General features: G+C 51.4%; 1 protein-coding gene across 1 annotated transcript; it reads right to left on the bottom strand.

Moving 5' to 3' along the window:
* Positions 1-6,341: 6,341 nt before the first annotated feature.
* Positions 6,342-13,646, bottom strand: MS4A10 (membrane spanning 4-domains A10). The gene is made up of 6 exons (XM_061406506.1): positions 13,433-13,646; positions 12,824-12,943; positions 11,503-11,559; positions 9,447-9,575; positions 8,087-8,197; positions 6,342-6,913 (listed from the first exon to the last, which is right to left on the bottom strand). The coding sequence occupies exons 1-6, from the start codon at positions 13,628-13,630 to the stop codon at positions 6,791-6,793; spliced, it is 738 nt and encodes a 245-aa protein (XP_061262490.1). The 5' UTR covers positions 13,631-13,646; the 3' UTR covers positions 6,342-6,790.
* Between the last annotated feature and the right edge of the window lie 2,760 nt (positions 13,647-16,406).

Below are 16,406 nucleotides of genomic sequence, written 5' to 3'. Positions count from 1 at the left end.
ACAAGCCCCTTAGCAATGACAAGGCAGTGATCCATGATGAACATGAATTTGAGCAAACTCCGGGAGACAGTGAAGGATAGGGAAGGCTGGCATGCTGCAGTCTGTGGGGTCGCCAAGAGTTGGACATGACGTAGCGACTGAACACCAACAACAAAGGCTGTCTGCAGACAAAAAGCAGCCTGAGAACACGTGGGACAAGGACCACAGGGTCCTGCTCTGTTTCCCCATCACCTTGTCCACAAGCTGATGCCCCAGAATGAGCCCTGATGGAAGTGGATATGCTGCTCTCTGGTTGGTCTGGTTTGTCTTACCTGGACTTGAGGGTAATTGATGGCATTTGAGGACAAGTCCCTACTCGACCTGGACCCTACATGATTGTCTTAGCCTGCTCAGGCTGCTGTAATAGAGGACCATAGACTGGGTAACTCAACCAGCATATATTTACTTCTCCAGTTACTGCAGCCTGGAAATCTGACTTCAGGGTGTTAACAAGTCAGGTTCTGGTGAGGGCCCCCTTCCTGGTCTGCAGCTGGCTGCCTTCTCAATGTAACTTCACATAGTCAAGAACAGAGAAAGAATGGGACTTCCCTTATGGTCCATTGGTTAAGAATCTTCCTTCCAATGCAGGGGATGCAAGTTCAATCTCTAGTCTGGGAATTAAGATTCCACATGCCTCAGGGAAAATAAGCCTGCTTGCCACAACTAAAGAACCTGTGTGTGCCAACAAAGACTCAGTGCAAACTGCCCAAAAAAGAACAGAGGGAGTTGCAAGGTCTTTCCTGTCTCTTCTAAGGGCACTAATCCCATCATGAGGACACCACCGTCATGACCTAAGGACCCCCCAGAAACCCCATCTCCAACACCATCACATGGGGGATTAGAGTCTCAAATGTGAATTTGGGTGGGGACACAAACATTCAGTCCCTGTGCGTGTCAGTTGCTCAATCATGTCTGACTCTTTTTGACCCCATGGACTGTAGCCCACCAGGCTTCCTTTGTCCATGGGATTCTCCAGGCAAGAACACTGGAGTGGGTTGCCATGCCCTTCTCCAGGGGATCTTCCTGACCCAGGGATCGAACCCAGGTCTCCCGCATTGCAGGCATATTCTTTACCATTTGAACTACCCAGGAAGATTTTATCTGACCCTCACTGACTTTGGGCATTAACCTCTTTGTAAAGGGGACTTCCTACATGTGGAGGCCGTAATTCCCTCTCCCCTCCCTCCAGTGTCTTTGCCCACACCATTTCCCTCTGTCAGGACACAATTCCCCCGTGTGAGGCTCAGCTCTCCTGTCCTCCTGCAGCATGGCCCTGACTGCCCTGTCCCCTCTGTGTTTCCACCACACCCTGCCCTGTGTGTCCTAATTTCATATGTTGTCCCGTGTTTATTTCTCACTCCCCACAGCCATTCAAGAAGGGCTTTTCTATCTCTGTTTCAAGGAGGTGAAGGGGCTGGACTTGGCAGCCAATCAAACAAAGGCTTGAGTCCCACTTCTGCCACCTAGGAGTTGCATTACACAACCTCTTGAGGCTGCAGTGATCTGTAAAATTGGGGCAACCCCAGACCTTTCCTTATGAGATCCTGGAGGACTAAGGGATGGTGCTAACAAATTGGTCAGTCACCTCTGACATAAATAAACTGACAGAGGGAGCACTGCAGAGTGGTCATCAGTTCAGGGTCTGGCATCTGACTGAGGATAATTTCTGGTTCTGCCACCCCCTTGCTGTGTGACTTCAGTAAATTAGGTAACCTCTCTGTGTTTGAGTTTCCTCAACCGTAAACTCACTTTTGTGAGGATTTCTTATAAAAGAACTAGGATGGTGGCTGGTGCAGTGAAAACACTCAATCAAGGTTAGTTGCTGGAGCAGAATAAAATTCCTTAATGTGTGGTTGTTTGCAGGTGATCCCTCTTCGCACCAGCCAAAGATAATTCTACATCTACCCCTCTCTGCAACTTCTTTGTGTCTGTGTGTCTGGGATAGCCTTAGAAGGTGTCAGTTTGGTGAGGCTACTATTGCCGGTTATTCAATCAAACACTAATCTGCGTGTGGCTGTGAAGGTATTGTGTGGCTGTGATTGGATCCACAGTCAGTTGACTGTTAGGTGAGGGAGATTTTCCTGGATAACCTGGGTGGGATCTGATCCAATCAGTTGAAAGGATTCCCTGGTGAAGAAGAAACTCCCCCATGCATGGCAGATCCAAGCCTGGAAGATCCAGCATGTCCTTCCTGACTGTCCGCCCAGCCCCACAATCCCAGGATCCAATTCTCTGCAACAAATCTCAATTTGTATCTCCCACCGGCTCTGTTTCTCCTTGCAGGGGCCTGGCACTGAGCAGGCAGTTTGCTACTGGATGAATTCAGGGCAGCAGGATGCTAGGAAGGGAGCGATGGCAGCCCTCTGGAGGTGGTAGGGAGGCGAAGGCGAGGGATGAAGGCTGAGGCAGCACAAACGCTATGCCCAGGAATGCCCTTCCTCTGTTCAGCGCTGGGCAGTCTTCAGTCCTCCATTAACACAACCTCCAGAGAAAAGGCTGAGCCGCACCCCGTCCCTGTCTCTGCCCACCCCGTGTTTCACATCAGGTCCCCGTTAAATTCTTCATAACCCCTCTTGGTTTCCCTTCCAGCAGTTAGGTGTCTATTGGTGTGATTGTTTGATTACTGCCTGTCTCCCCCACCAGAATCTAATCTCAAAGAGCTTGAGGACTGTGTAAAGGTTTGCTGGGGGTGGTCCTCTCCCCTCTCTAGAGGTGGAGCAGGTGAAGTGTAGTCTTTACCTGTGGAAAGAGGGAATGAATGAATGTGAGTCTGCCCTGCCTCCATCACCTGCCTTGAGGACAGGGGTGCAAAGTGGGAGTGTGGGGAAGGAGGAGGGGCATGACTTTGTGGTTTCTCCAGTTCTCCAGTAGGGTTGGGGTTAGCGTTTGCAATTACCCTATAGACAGGAGACCATAGATTTGGGGAAAGATTAGGGTGGGGTGTCTGCAGTTAGTGATCGGCCTTGTTCCTGCTCTTAGGCTCCCAGGAAAGAGGATGAACAAGGCTGTGGAGCACCACGTGGTGAGCAGGGCTGGAATTTGCTCCCACATCTCGACAGCCACGCTGCCCGTCACACCTTTTCTTTCATCTTTTCATTGTTAGTTGCTCAGTCATGTCCAACTCTTTGCAACCCTGTGGACTGTAGCCTGCCAGGTTCCTCTATCCATGGAATTCTTCAGGCAAGAACACTGCAGTGGGTAGCCAGCCATTCTTTTCTCCAGGGGATCTTCCTGATCCAGGGATCAAACCCCAAGTCTCCCTCATTGTAGAAAGATTCTTTACTGTCTGAGCCACCAGGGCCTTTTTGGCTTCTCAAAGACTACATTTGCCTCAAACATTTGCATGGCTCTTGGCTGTCTGTGGTGCTTCTATGGAGTCCAGTGACTTTTATCAATCTTCACTTTCTGTCCTAAAGTGAACTGCAACCTGCAGAAACTGCAGGTCAGAAGAGGAGAAAAAAGGTAAGTCGGTGACTGAAACCAGAGGTGACAACCAGAAGCAGCAACAGGGGAGGTGACAAAGCAGATAAGAGAATTTGACGAACTTCAAACCCTGGGAATATTTGGTGGAAGGGCAAGTATTCTTGAGGGCATCCATGTACTTAGGAGTTTTATAAGACTGCTGCAGCCTACCAGGCTCCTCCATCCAAGGGATTTTCCAGGCAAGAATACTGGAGTGGGGTGCCATTGCCTTCTCCGATAAGACTGCACAGAGGATCATATTCCAGGCAACCGAAAACCTGGGCTACAACCACTTGGGAAATGGTCTGTGTGGGAGGACAGGGCTCCCATGAGCTGCGAAGGCTGACTTTGCTATGTAGCCAGGAAGTGTAGCTGCCCACACCTGCAGGTCTTATCTGACCAGTGAAAGTGCAGGTCCCCGGGAGCAGGGGCCGTGCTAGAGCTGTGTTAGGGCAATGTCAGGAGGCAGCCCTTCAGTCTGGAGCCAGATTGTCTGTGTCCATATCCCATCTCTGCCACTTGGTTTATTTTTTAAACATTTAATTGAAGTATAGATGATTTACAATGCAGTGCTAATTTCTGCTGTATGGCAAAGTGACTCAGTTATACACATATATATTCTATCAACTGTGGAAAATTCTGAAAGACATGGGAATACCAGACCACCTGATCTGCCTCTTGAGAAATCTGTATGCAGTTCAGGAAGCAACAGTTAGAACTGGACATGGAACAACAGACTGGTTCCAAATAGGAAAAGGAGTACGCCAAGGCTGTATATTGTCACCCTGCTTATTTAACTTATATGCAGAGTACATCATGAGAAACGCTGGACTGGAAGAAACACAAGCTGGAATCAAGATTGCCAGGAGAAATATCACTAACCTCAGATACGCAGATGACACCACCCTTATGGCAGAAAGTGAAGAAAGCCTCTTGATGAAAGTGAAAGTGGAGAGTGAAAAAGTTGGCTTAAAGCTCAACATTCAGAAAATGAAGATCATGGCATCAGGTCCCATCACTTCATGGGATATAGATGGGGAAACATTGGCAACAGTGTCAGACTTCATTTTTGGGGGCTCCCAAATCACTGCAAATGGTGACTGCAGCCATAAAATTAAAAGACGCTTACTTCTTGGAAGGAAAGTTATGACCAACCTAGATAGCATATTCAAAAGCAGAGACATTACTTTGCCAACAAAGATTCGTCTAGTCAAGGCTATGGTTTTTCCTGTGGTCATGTATGGATGTGAGAGTTGGACTGTGAAGAAGGCTGAGTGCCGAAGAATTGATGCCTTTGAACTGTGGTGCTGGAGAAGACTCTTGAGAGTCCCTTGGACTGCAAGGAGATCCAACCAGTCCATTCTGAAGGAGATCAGCCCTGGGATTTATTTGGAAGGAATGATGCTGAAGCTGAAACTCCAGTACTTTGGCCACCTCATGCAAAGAGCTGACTCACTGGAAAAGACTCTGATGCTGGGAGGGATTGAGGGCAGGAGGAGAAGGGGACGACAGAGGATGAGATGGCTGGATGGCATCACTGACTCGATGGATGTGAGTCTGATTGAACTCCGGAAGTTTGTGGTGGACAGGGAGGCCTGGCGTGCTGTGATTCATGGGGTCACAAAGAGTCGGATTGAACTGAACTGATATGCCTTTCCATTGTGGTTTTTCACAGGATATTGAATACAGTCCCTATGCTATAGAGTATTGTGTTTATCCATCCTCTATGTAATAGTTTACGTCTCTAATCCCAAACTCTCACTCCATCCTTCCCCCACTCACCTCTCCCTTAGAAACCACAGTCCAACCACAGGCTCTATGTCTTTGAGTCTGTTTCTGGTTCGTAGATAGGTTCACTTGTGTAGTATTTTAGATTTCACATATAAGCGATAGCATATGGTTTTCGTCTTTCTCTTTTTGACTTACTTCACTTAATAGGATAATCTCTAGGTCCATCCGTGTTGCTGCAAATGTATAGCTGGTTGCCTTTGGACAACCTGCTTAACTTCTCCGATCCTGCATGAAATGGGGATGGCAACAGAACCTACATCGTAGATTGATGGGAGGATTAGATGACATCATCAATGGCCCAGAGTCATAGTCCAGTAAGGATTCAAAGAGTGAGCTCTGCAAATCCATGTGGAGAGTGTCCAGGTGGTGGAAGAGCAAGGGGATGGCTCAGAGGCAGGGGTGTGCCAGGGATGTGTGTGAGACCACCAGGAAGCCAGGTGGCGGTACGGAGTGGGCAAGAGGCAGAGGGAAGCAGGTGAGGTTATAGAGGTGGGGCAACAAGTTGCTGTTGTGTTTTTTTTTTTTTTTTCACCCTGTTTATGTGATTTTTGTGGTTGGCTTCTTTTTATGGAAAGATACTGACTTCCTGTTTGTTGCAGATACAAATTACCTGGCCAACTTTATTGTATGTGAGAAAAAGGGCAATTTAAAGAAACAGAATACAGTACAATAAAGCAAATTCATGAAGACTGTTCCTGGATGACTGAAATTTGGGAAATGAGAAAGGTTGGTCTCTTCCTACCCCCTACCTCATTCACTCAGCCCAAGTAGGTGCAGAATTTTGAGGCTGAAACTTCACGACAACCTCAGATGTCACAGCTGGGATTCTGAACTTGTCTCTGATCTCAGGGCTTTCCAGCTGATCATCTCACCTGCCCGCCACCTTACGGTACAGATGGAGACACTGAAGCTGGGGTGGGGAGAGGGAGGGGCAGGGAGACACATTGACTGTTTGGTGGGAAGAGCTGGTCAGTTTCTGTCTGACTCAATGCCTCTGCTGCCGCCCACCCCTCCCCCACCCCCCACTCCCACCCCCGGGAATCCAGGGATTCAGATGCCCAAGTTCTTGCAGAGACCTCTCGGTAGGATGAGTTGAGGGAAGACGGTGCCTCCCTGGGTTCTCAGGGACCTTCTCTGGCTCCACCCTCAGCCCCATGTGGACAGGCTCCTGGTGCACCCATCACTGACTGGAGGAAACAGACTGATGAAGAGTGTGCCGGGGGCTGCTGGCCCAGAAGTCCACTCTTGGGGTTTACCAGGTGGGTGGGCAGTTCCCGGCTGTGCTCTGGTCCAGCGGGATTGTTACAGCAGGTAGGGGCCTGGAGATTCCTTCTGGGCTGAGGGGCTGGACTGGGTCCTTGACTTGGCTACCAGCATGGGGCAGACATTTCTAGCAATGAGAGTGTTTGCCCCTTCCTGGTAACTGCCCCTTGGAACCAGTTCATATTAGTCAGGGAGATGGGGTGAATTTGGACAGTGTGGGGATCCCAGGGCCTCTTCACCTCCTCTCCTGCTCGTCCTGCTGGTCACCTTGAGTGACATCCTCGTAGGATGGTGGAGGCATCATCGACTGTTCCTTGAGCTCCAATGGTGAGTCGGGGACAAGAGGCAGGTCATCCTCCTGCCAAAGAGAGAAGCTGCTGTCCCTGATGCTCCAATATGAGGAGCATGTGGTGATCAACAAAGCCCTTCCCGATGGCTCATTTGTTGGAGCCTCAAGTTCCCATGAAGGTGGGGAAACTGACGCAAACAAGGCCCCTTCTAGCTCTCTGATGCCTTAACAAGAAGACTTCCTGCCAGACAGCCAGGCGGTGACTGAGACAATTTACTTGGTGTGAGTAAAACTCAAATGTAAAGTCATGTCAGTGCTATGTAAAAACTCAGAACATCATGACCCTAACATGAAAACAATTGAAGTGTTAACCTTGCAGAATTTCAGGGAATTTAGACCATATATTTCCTTTTTTTTTTTTTTTTTTTTTACAGTGTTCTACAGTTAAGATTATAGTGTGAACTTGTTTTTCCCTTCAAAGAAATGAGTCTAGGATATCACTTCTGGGGTGGGAAGAGACTAGTCTTTTATTTCTAGATCTTTTTGGTCTCAGCCTGCTGTTCTGCCAGCTTCACAATTACTCGAGGGCTTGGATCTGGGTGAAACATGCCTCAGACTGAGTCCTGGATTTCCTTACAGGTGTTTGACCTTGGAAAGTGACGTGGCCTTTCTAAGTTTTGGTTTATTTATCTGTAGAATGCGAGGAAGGTCAGTGCCCACTTCAAAGGGCAGTTGACAAGATTATGTTAAACAAGTCGTGTTTCTCTCACATGCTTAACAGAGAGGGTACTTGGTATCCCCGAAGTGCTCAGTCCCTGTGATCCCCCCTTTGCTGGCTCCCACCACAGCCACACCCCACAACATACTATGGCTCCACCAGCCTTCCCTGGCAGGTCTCTGAGCCATTGCCCCTGCTGTTCCGTCTACTACGGGTCCCTCTCCCATCCCACCTGCAGGTCCAGATCCTGCCTGTCTCCACCGATCTCCCTCATAAGCTCTCCAAGGGCTTGAGAGCTGGGAGCACTGTGGCCTGCTGGTCTGAGCATCCGTGGCCTTTCCTCCCTGGTGGCCCCCATTTTTCACCTTGAATTGGTGCCCTCCCCCATCCCGTGCCTTGTCTCCCCTACGAGACTGTGGGCTGCCTCGGTGTGTGGCCCAGCTTACTGGGCAACACCCCTCTGCCTGATGCTCCCCTCTCTTTGCCCTCTGTAGCCTTGTTCCCCATCTCCTGGAGGCCCTCACCTCTGCAGACAGGCGGGCATCCCTGTATGCCACAATAGCCATGAGCCCTGGCAGGAAGACCTCCACACAGGTGACACAGAGCAGAGCCAGCACTAGCCTCTGGATGTGGACCTGTGAGGGAGAGAGAGGAGGGAGAGGCAGGTGAGCCTCCGCTGGGTGTCGGCACCCATCACCTGGGCATGGGCAGCGGTCAGACCTGCCATCGAGGACAGTGGGATTTCAGCTCCCAGGTGTGCCCAGTAGGCAGGGTGTGGCTCTGCTCTATGCCCAGTACCAGGCACCCATGGATCCTTGGTGCATAGTGTTTGAGGACTGGGGTTTTCTTGTGGGCCCCTGGTAGAATGGCAGGTGGTCTTCAGCATCGTCTCATCCAATCCCACTTAGATGGGGATATCTAAGCTCAGGGAGAAGCAGCATCACTTACAGCAGGGGAGGGGAAGAACTGGGTTGAGGATCACCATACAGCTGGGATATCCCTTGGGGCCACAAGCATCTGGTAGGGAATGTATGCATGTGTGTGTCTGTGCACACGTGTCCACGTGTGTGCTCAACCTGTGTAAGCATGGTGGAGGGCAATAAGGAATAGTGAACCACCATGGTCAGAACACTTGGAAACTGACCTTGAGGCCAGCAGCCACCCACATGGAACAGCTGGCCCACCTTCTGCTTCAGGAGTGTGTGCGTGCGTGCTAAGTTGCTTCAATCGTGTCTGACTCTTTGCAACCCCGTGGACTGTGGCCCACCAGGCTCCTCTGTCCGTGGGATTCTCCAGGCAAGAATACTGCGATGGGTCATCATGCCCTCCTCCTGGTTCAGGGGAGGCTGTGGCTAAAAGAGCACTGAGCTTGAAGTCTAGACACCGCTGAGTCCTCACTGCACCCCTGCCTTGCTGTGTGATCTTGATCCACTAGTTTAGCTTCTCTGGACCTCAGTGTTCACTTCCACAAAATGGGGGTAACGAACTCGACCAGCTCTGCAAGGCTGCTGTGAGGTTCACAGTTATTGGGGTCACTGGGGCTACGCTATTTATAGAGCCTTGAACAAGGAATCAGCAGTCCTAGATTATGGTCCTGAATTTGCTGCCAACTTGCTACTTGACCTCAGGCAGGCCCCTCTTCCTCTCTGGGCTTCAGTTTCCTCAGTGATTAAAATGGGAGCCGTGAGTCCAGGCCCTGTCCAGCTCCTTGATGCCGACCAGCAAGAAGGCCAATATCATCTCTGTACCTTGGGGTGGGGGGATGGGCTGGCCACCCATGCTGGGCTCCAGATGAGGTTTTCTGAGAGCTAGAAAGTTCCTCTGAGCCAAGTCCAAGGCAGGCTTTCCTGGGAGTCAGAGGACCCTTGAGGGCTGGGCACTCACAGTATCATTGGGGTACGGTTTCCAGATGGGGAACTCAAACGGAGTCTCCAGAAAGAGGTCCTTGGCAATGACAAAGAGGCCAGCCAGCACACAGAGGAAGCTGATGAAGTTTGCTACCAGGCACACCTTCTATAAGCAAAGAAGAAATAACAATCATTATCCAAAGGCTACAGACGGGGTCTAAGTCCTCTTCCCTGGCCAGTCAGTAGCTCACCCTGGGACCTCAGGAAAACACTGCCCATCTCTGGGCCCGAGGCTCCTCACGCCAACATGGCTTTCTGAGCCAGCCGACCACCAAGGAGGCCCCTACCAGCCCTCATTTTCTATGGTGGTGTCCCCAAGCTCTGGGTTCTAATGCCTGATGATCTGAGGTAGAGCTGACGTAGTCATAGCAATAAAGTGTGCGATAAATGTAATGTTTCTGAATCATTGCAAAACCTCCCCGCCCCGCCCCCAGTCTGTGGAAAAAAGGATTGGGGACCACTGTTCTACTGGATGGGATCACGAGAGGCAAAGGACTGCCGCTTGGTCCCTAGGTTTTGTAACAAAGAAGGGTGTTCCCACCACCATCTCCCTCTCAAAGCTGTCTCCAGTCATCTTGGCATCAGATATGCCAACTGATGATGCTCGCAATGCCGGAGACCTGGGTTCTATCCCTGGGTTGGGAAGATCCCCTAGAAAAGGGAACAGCTACCTTCTCCAGTATTCTGGCCCGGAGAATTCCTTGGACTGTATAGTCCACGGGGTCACCAAGAATTGGACATGACATGTCCAATGATCGACTTTCACTTTCACTTTCTCAGGCATCCAAATGCCCCCCTCCTCCACAGGAAAGGACAGGACGAGTCCCAAAGGTCCCCTATCCTCTGTCATCTAGGCCTGCCTCCTCCCCCACCCACCATGGCCCCTGAAATGCCTCTGTTCATCCTTATCTTGGGTTAATTGTGCATTATTCCATGAGCCTCTTGCCAAGTGCAAACTCCTGTAACAGGGAAAGAGTATGAACATAAGGCTCCTCCAGGCCCTTGTGCTAGAATGGACTTCTCTGCAGTAGGTATTTCCCTAGGCTCAGGTGTAGGAAGTGGGGATGCTTTTGGTTCTGCAAGGGGCCCAGCCCAGGAGGAAGAGCCAGGGCTTTGCCAAGCATCTCCTGCCTCTGCTCTAGGTAAATGGCACTATACCCTTCTGATGTGATCCCTGAGAGGGCAGAGGGCAGCCACCGCCCAGCCCAGGCTGGGGGGGCCATGAGTGTGGACCCAGCCAGGGCTTGAGGGTAGAGGGTGGGCTGAGGCCATGACACAGGATTGGTGGGATGGTCCTTCCATCCCCTATCCACCTCCATCCACCCAGGCTTATGAGGGTGCCCACTCTGCTTCCCTCAGCCACCCCAGGCTAGAAAGATGCTCAGACACCTGCTGCCCAAGCTTAGTGCATCAGAGAGGGAGACAGGAGGTCTAAGGAGCTGTGGGGACACAGAAGCCAGCCATGGCAGATCAGGGAAGACTACCTGGAAGAGGAGACATGTAAGCTGACCCTTGAAGAATGATCAGAAGGAAAGTCAAAGCCAGGAGAGAATGCCCAGTGGGGAGAGGGTAAGGCACTCTGGCAGAAAATAGCGCAGAGCAGGCAAGAAACAGTTGTGTCTGGCTGGGCCTTAGAGGTGAGAGGTTGGTGGACTCCCAGCTGTGACCTGGCCTTCGGGACTCACAGACTTGCTGACATGGGAGGTAAGCTGAGGGCACAGGGGAGCCAAGGGGTGATTGCCAGAATAGTCACCCAGGCTGCTGGGTGAACAGGCTGGCTGACACCTCCAGGCCTGGCCTGATGGGACGGTGGCCAGAGCTGGGGTGGAGGAAGGGCAGCAGGTAGAGAGAACGGCAGGGAGTCGGGGTGAGAGACAGACCTCCACGACAGGAGCTTTTCTTCTTGGACCCTCTGTACCCGCTTCTGGCAAATCCTGGCGAACTGCCTCTGGAATCCCTACTACACACGATGCCCTTTGTGACATTAGCCCAGCCTTGGAATGGGAGAGAACAGTCTTAACCCTCCAACTTACCAGATAATTTTTCTGAAACGACTCCATTGTTATTGCCAAGATCCCGGAAATGAGGAACTGTGGAACAGATTTGAAACAGTCTTAAGGGAGAGGCTGGGGTTCCTTGAAACCCACAAATTCCCTTCCCACTATGATCTTAAAACAAGACAACCTGTAGGGGCTGGTGGGATAGGGAACATCATTCCTCCAACAAGGGGAGCTCACCTGCCCCCACATGGTCCATCCCAGGCCCACTCCAGCCAGGCTACTCTCCTCTCCTGCTTTCCTAGTGTAGCAGCCTAGACCACCCCTCTGCAAGCAACTGAACTATGGCTTCCACTCCAAGCCTCGCTCCCTTCCTGGATCCTACAGTTTGGAGGATATTAGCTCTTGGTTCCAGGGTCTCTGGTATTTTTCTGAGATTATTCTTTCATATGTGTGCTGAGTGCCTACTATGCACCCATCACTGGGAGCACAGGGATGGGTAGACACTCATGTAGGGACAGTAGTTTCTCTGCTGTGCACAGAAAGCTCAGGTGGGAGCTGTGGGGTCAGAGGACTGAAGTGGCAGCAGGCGAGGGGCCAGGACACGTGTCTAGGAGGGTGTCTGGGAGCTGGTACTAGGTGTGGAAGCAGGACTCCACTGGACCCGGGATGGAAGAGGATGCCCTGGGGATTCTCCAGGGAAGCTGTGGGCAGTGGTTTCCTCTCTCGTCCCACCCTGGCCAACAGCCTTGTGCCCTGCAGACTGGCCCTGACAGAGACTCTGGGCACCAGGGATGTGTGGCCAGATCCAACGGCCTCCGAGGAAGCCTGGGGAAGGTGCAGCTGCCCCAGCTCACATTCACCCTCCTATGTGCTGGATAAACTTGGTAATTAGAGGAGGGTGCCAAGATCTTCCCTGGTGACTCAGCATTAAAGCATCCACCTGCAATGCAGGAGACCTGGGTTCAATCCCTGGGTCACGAAGACCCCTTGGAGGAGGAAATGGCAACCCACTCCAGTATTCTTGCCTGGAGAATCCCATGGACAGAGGAGCCTGGCAGACTACAGTCCACGGGATAGCAAAGAGTCGGACATGACTGAAGCAACTCAGCAAGCATGCACACTGAGAGCCTGGGGGCTGCTCTCTTGGGCTGCAGGCCCGCAGGAGCCCCTGGGAAGAAGCTGCTTCCAGTGTGACTGAGAGAGTGGACGTGGAGCGTGGAGGCTGTGCAGGGGCCGAGGCGGCCTCGCTGCTATTCATTCACTGCCCCCAACCCTGCACCCCCTCCCAAAAGCCAGGTCCTCTGGGCCTGCCTGTGCATCCCCAAAGCCGGCCCATATTTTGACATCTACTCACAGAGGCAGCCCCCCAGAAAGGATACCAACACTTCTGGACCACCAGGTGAAGGTTCTGGACAGCAGCCACCAGGTAACCTCCAATGAACAAGTACACCAGAGCGATGACCACATGGACGGCCTGGGCGAGACAGGGGCAGGGGACAGAGAGCCGCTGTCAGGGAACTGGCCCCAGTGGAGGTCGTTGAGCTCCTGGACCAGCGAGCTGCACAGAGCTCACTTCCTGCCTTCTAAGGATCCTGGTGGGCCTGCAAGGAAGGACCGCTTCTCGGGAAGGCAGGTGGGAGTCACGTACCTGTCCTACCACCTGTGGCCATGGCAGGGTCTCTGGGGGCTGAGGTGGGGGGGGTGGGAAAGAGAGGGGAAGGAGAAGAAGTTTCTTCTACTGAGGCTTCTATGAGCCACACTGAGCCAGTGTCGTGTGGATGTAGACTGCCTCTCCCATCCCTCCATGGAATTTTAAATCTTAGAATGAAGGTTAAGCACTGTCTCAATCCCCCTCCATCCTCAGGTCTCCTTGCATTACCATCCCCACCCCAGCACCATGTGCCCCCTCTACTCCATTCCCTCCCCCAACCCCAGCACCGCACTGCAGGAAATGGACACTCACGCCCAGCTCCTTGAGAACGCGGCTACTCTTCCTGGGCTTCTCCTGGTGCCAGTTTGGAGGTGGGAGGTCAGGCTGGGTCACCTTCTGAGGTAGATCTGTCAGGCCAGGTGGGGTAGGGCTGAGGGCCTTCTCTGATGGGTGTCCTTCAGCTTCCGACCTGGCAGTAACTGTGGATGCTCCATTGGCTGCTGCTGCCATGACTCCAGCCGAGGACCTGGCTGCTGGCCAAGGAGAAAGGCTAGGTCAAAACTGTCTAATTTCTTGGGCTTGTGCCCGGGTGCCTGTCCCGTCTGCCCTCTGGATCAGGACTTTCCAGAACAGCAGCTGGCCTGAACTTGCTTTGACCTGGAATCCACTGGGTCCAGGAATGGGGAGAAGCTGACTCACAGCCTCTGCCCCTTCTAGGGCAGAAAGACGAGGACCAGACACACTTCCCCATCATTGCAAGACAGATTGACCCCCACCCAAACTGGATTACTGCAGTTTGGCCAAGAGCCCAGGGTGCAGGAGGCTTGGGCAAGTGGGGATATCTTTGTAACCAGACCCCCCCATCCATTGGCTTCAGTTCAGTTCAGTTCAGTTGCTCAGTCATATCCAACTCTTTGTGACCCCATGGACTGCAGCACGCCAGGCTTCCCTGTCCTTCACCAACTCCTGGAGCTTACTCAAACTCATGACCATCTAGTTGGTGATGCCATCCAACCATCTCATCTTCTGTCGTCCCCTTTTCCTCCTGCCTTCAATCTTTCCCAGCATCTGAGTCTTTCCCAATGAGTTGGCTCTTTGCATCAGGTGGTCAGAGTATTGGAGTTTCAGCTTCAGCATCAGTCCTTCCAATGAATATTCAGGACTGATTTCCTTTAGGATAGACTGTTTTGATCTCCTTGCAGTCCATGGGACTCTCAAGAATCTTAAGCATAAGTTCTTCGGTGCTCAGCTTTCTTTATAGTCCAACTCTCACATCCATACATGACTACTGGAAAAACCGTAGCTTTGACTAGATGGACCTTTGTTAGCAAAGTAATGCCTCTGCTTTTTAATATGCTATCTAGATTGGTCATAACTTTTCTTCCAAGGAGCAAGCGTCTTTTAATTTCCGTTGGATTAGGATGAGCCAAAACAAGGCAGATGGGAACCAAATAATTGTCCTACCACCTGAGGTGATGGTGGTGGCTCTTGCGTGTGGGGCATTAGGGAATGGAAGGGAAGGAAATTTCTGCTGAGGGCTTACAAGGAGCCAGCAGGGAGCCAGTAAGCCATTTAGCAATGACAATAAATCAACATTTACTAGAGTTTTTTCTGTTGCAAGCACCAGGATGAGCATTTTATATACATTACCTGATTGTATCCTCATCTCAACCCTATGGGTTGTTCCTCCTTCCATTTTGCAGATAGGGCTCAGAGAGGTTAAGTTGCCTGATGAAGGTCACACAGCCAGTGAATGACTGGACTCAGAGCTCAGCAGACTGGCTCCAGAGCTTGGGGGCCTCCATCTTTTATGCACAGTTGTCTTAATGAATAAAAATGGACGCTCTGGATGTTTTAACAGGCATGAGAAAGGGGTTAGGGGAAAACTTTGCAGGAGGCTGAAAGTGCCACTTGCTGAGGGGCTGGATGACTCTATTGTGGGGCAATAGAGGGCCTGGGGGCTTCCTCGTGACTCAGTGAGAAACGAGTTGGTGGGGGGAGCTGGGTTTGGGTTGTTCCCATTCTTTCTAGTTAAAAAATAAGGGGGGGAGGTCACATTCCTCTTGTTATTAATTCTGTGTGAATTCAGGAGATCCTGCTTGGGCATCCACATTTTGCTGTTTTCGTATCAAGGAGGTAGGGATGCAGGAAGAGGGAAAGAAGCTGGGAGGCTCAAGTAGCCCAGGTGACTAGATCCTGGACTTCAAGTCCTTCAGAGCCAAAGGGCCGGATGGGGCCCCAGGGTTGGTGAGCACTGGCTCCATGTAGGCACCATGCGGGAAGGCATTTTTGCATGCTGACCTCCCTCGATTCTCAGGAAGCTGATTAACTCTATTCCATAGAAAAGGAAGGAGGTTTAGAGAGGTCAAGTGCTTTGGCCAAAGTCACACAAGCAAGGAAGTGCCTGGGATTAGGACTGTGTGTATTGGTCCGACTCCAGCACTCTGTGCCCAGGCTGCTGGGATGTGTGAGCAGTATCTCCACCGGCCTGTGGTGACAACCCCTGGTTTAGTGGGGATGGTTGAGGAGGCTGAGCCCCACTCCTGGCTGGGCTCCAGAAGCAGAGCCCAGAGACATGTGGTGGCATGACTCTGTTCTGGGACCTGGGCCAGCTCTGCAAGGGAATCCACCCCTAGATAAGTCCCCAGAGCCCCTCTGGCACAGTGAGCTGGACCCAGGGGTGTGGTTGGTGGCAGAGGCCAGTATCATCATCCACTGACTGTAACCAGATTTCTCCCCTGGACCTGGACACGCAGAACCTAGACCTGAGCCTCGGCACCACTGGGAAGCACAAGAGAAGGAAGACTTCTTGGTGGAGGCATCTTGGATGAGACAGGTTGTCCAGGGAAATAGTGAGTGTCCCATCACTGGAAGGGTGCTTCTACTTGGCTTTCATTTTTTGGGAATCCAGAGTAACCTTTCTCAAAGTATGTTCCATGGAACACTGGTCCTAATGGATCAGTAGCAAAAGGGTTCCATGATGAAATAAGTTTGGGAAATCCTGGATATCTATCTTCATTCTCCTCTTTAGCATGTTAAAGGCTCTGAGAATTCCTGCAATGGAATAACTTTACTGTAATATTTAGGGCATTTCCCAAACTTAAAAGGCCATGATAAATGAATTTTTTTTTCTCACAGTCCAATGATTTTACACACTTGGTACTCTGTGGGGAATATTTATGGGCAAGTGGCCCTAAACTTATAAACTTTAAATTCTGGTCTTCTTTGTGGCTCAGATGGTAAAGAATCTACATGCAATGTGGGAGAACCAGGTTCGATCCCTGGA

This window comes from Bos javanicus, chromosome 29 (genome assembly GCF_032452875.1).
Source record: "Bos javanicus breed banteng chromosome 29, ARS-OSU_banteng_1.0, whole genome shotgun sequence".
Lineage (NCBI taxonomy): Eukaryota > Metazoa > Chordata > Mammalia > Artiodactyla > Bovidae > Bos > Bos javanicus.
The sequence above is the reverse complement of the archived record's forward strand: the minus strand, read 5'-3'. Positions and strand labels throughout refer to the sequence as shown.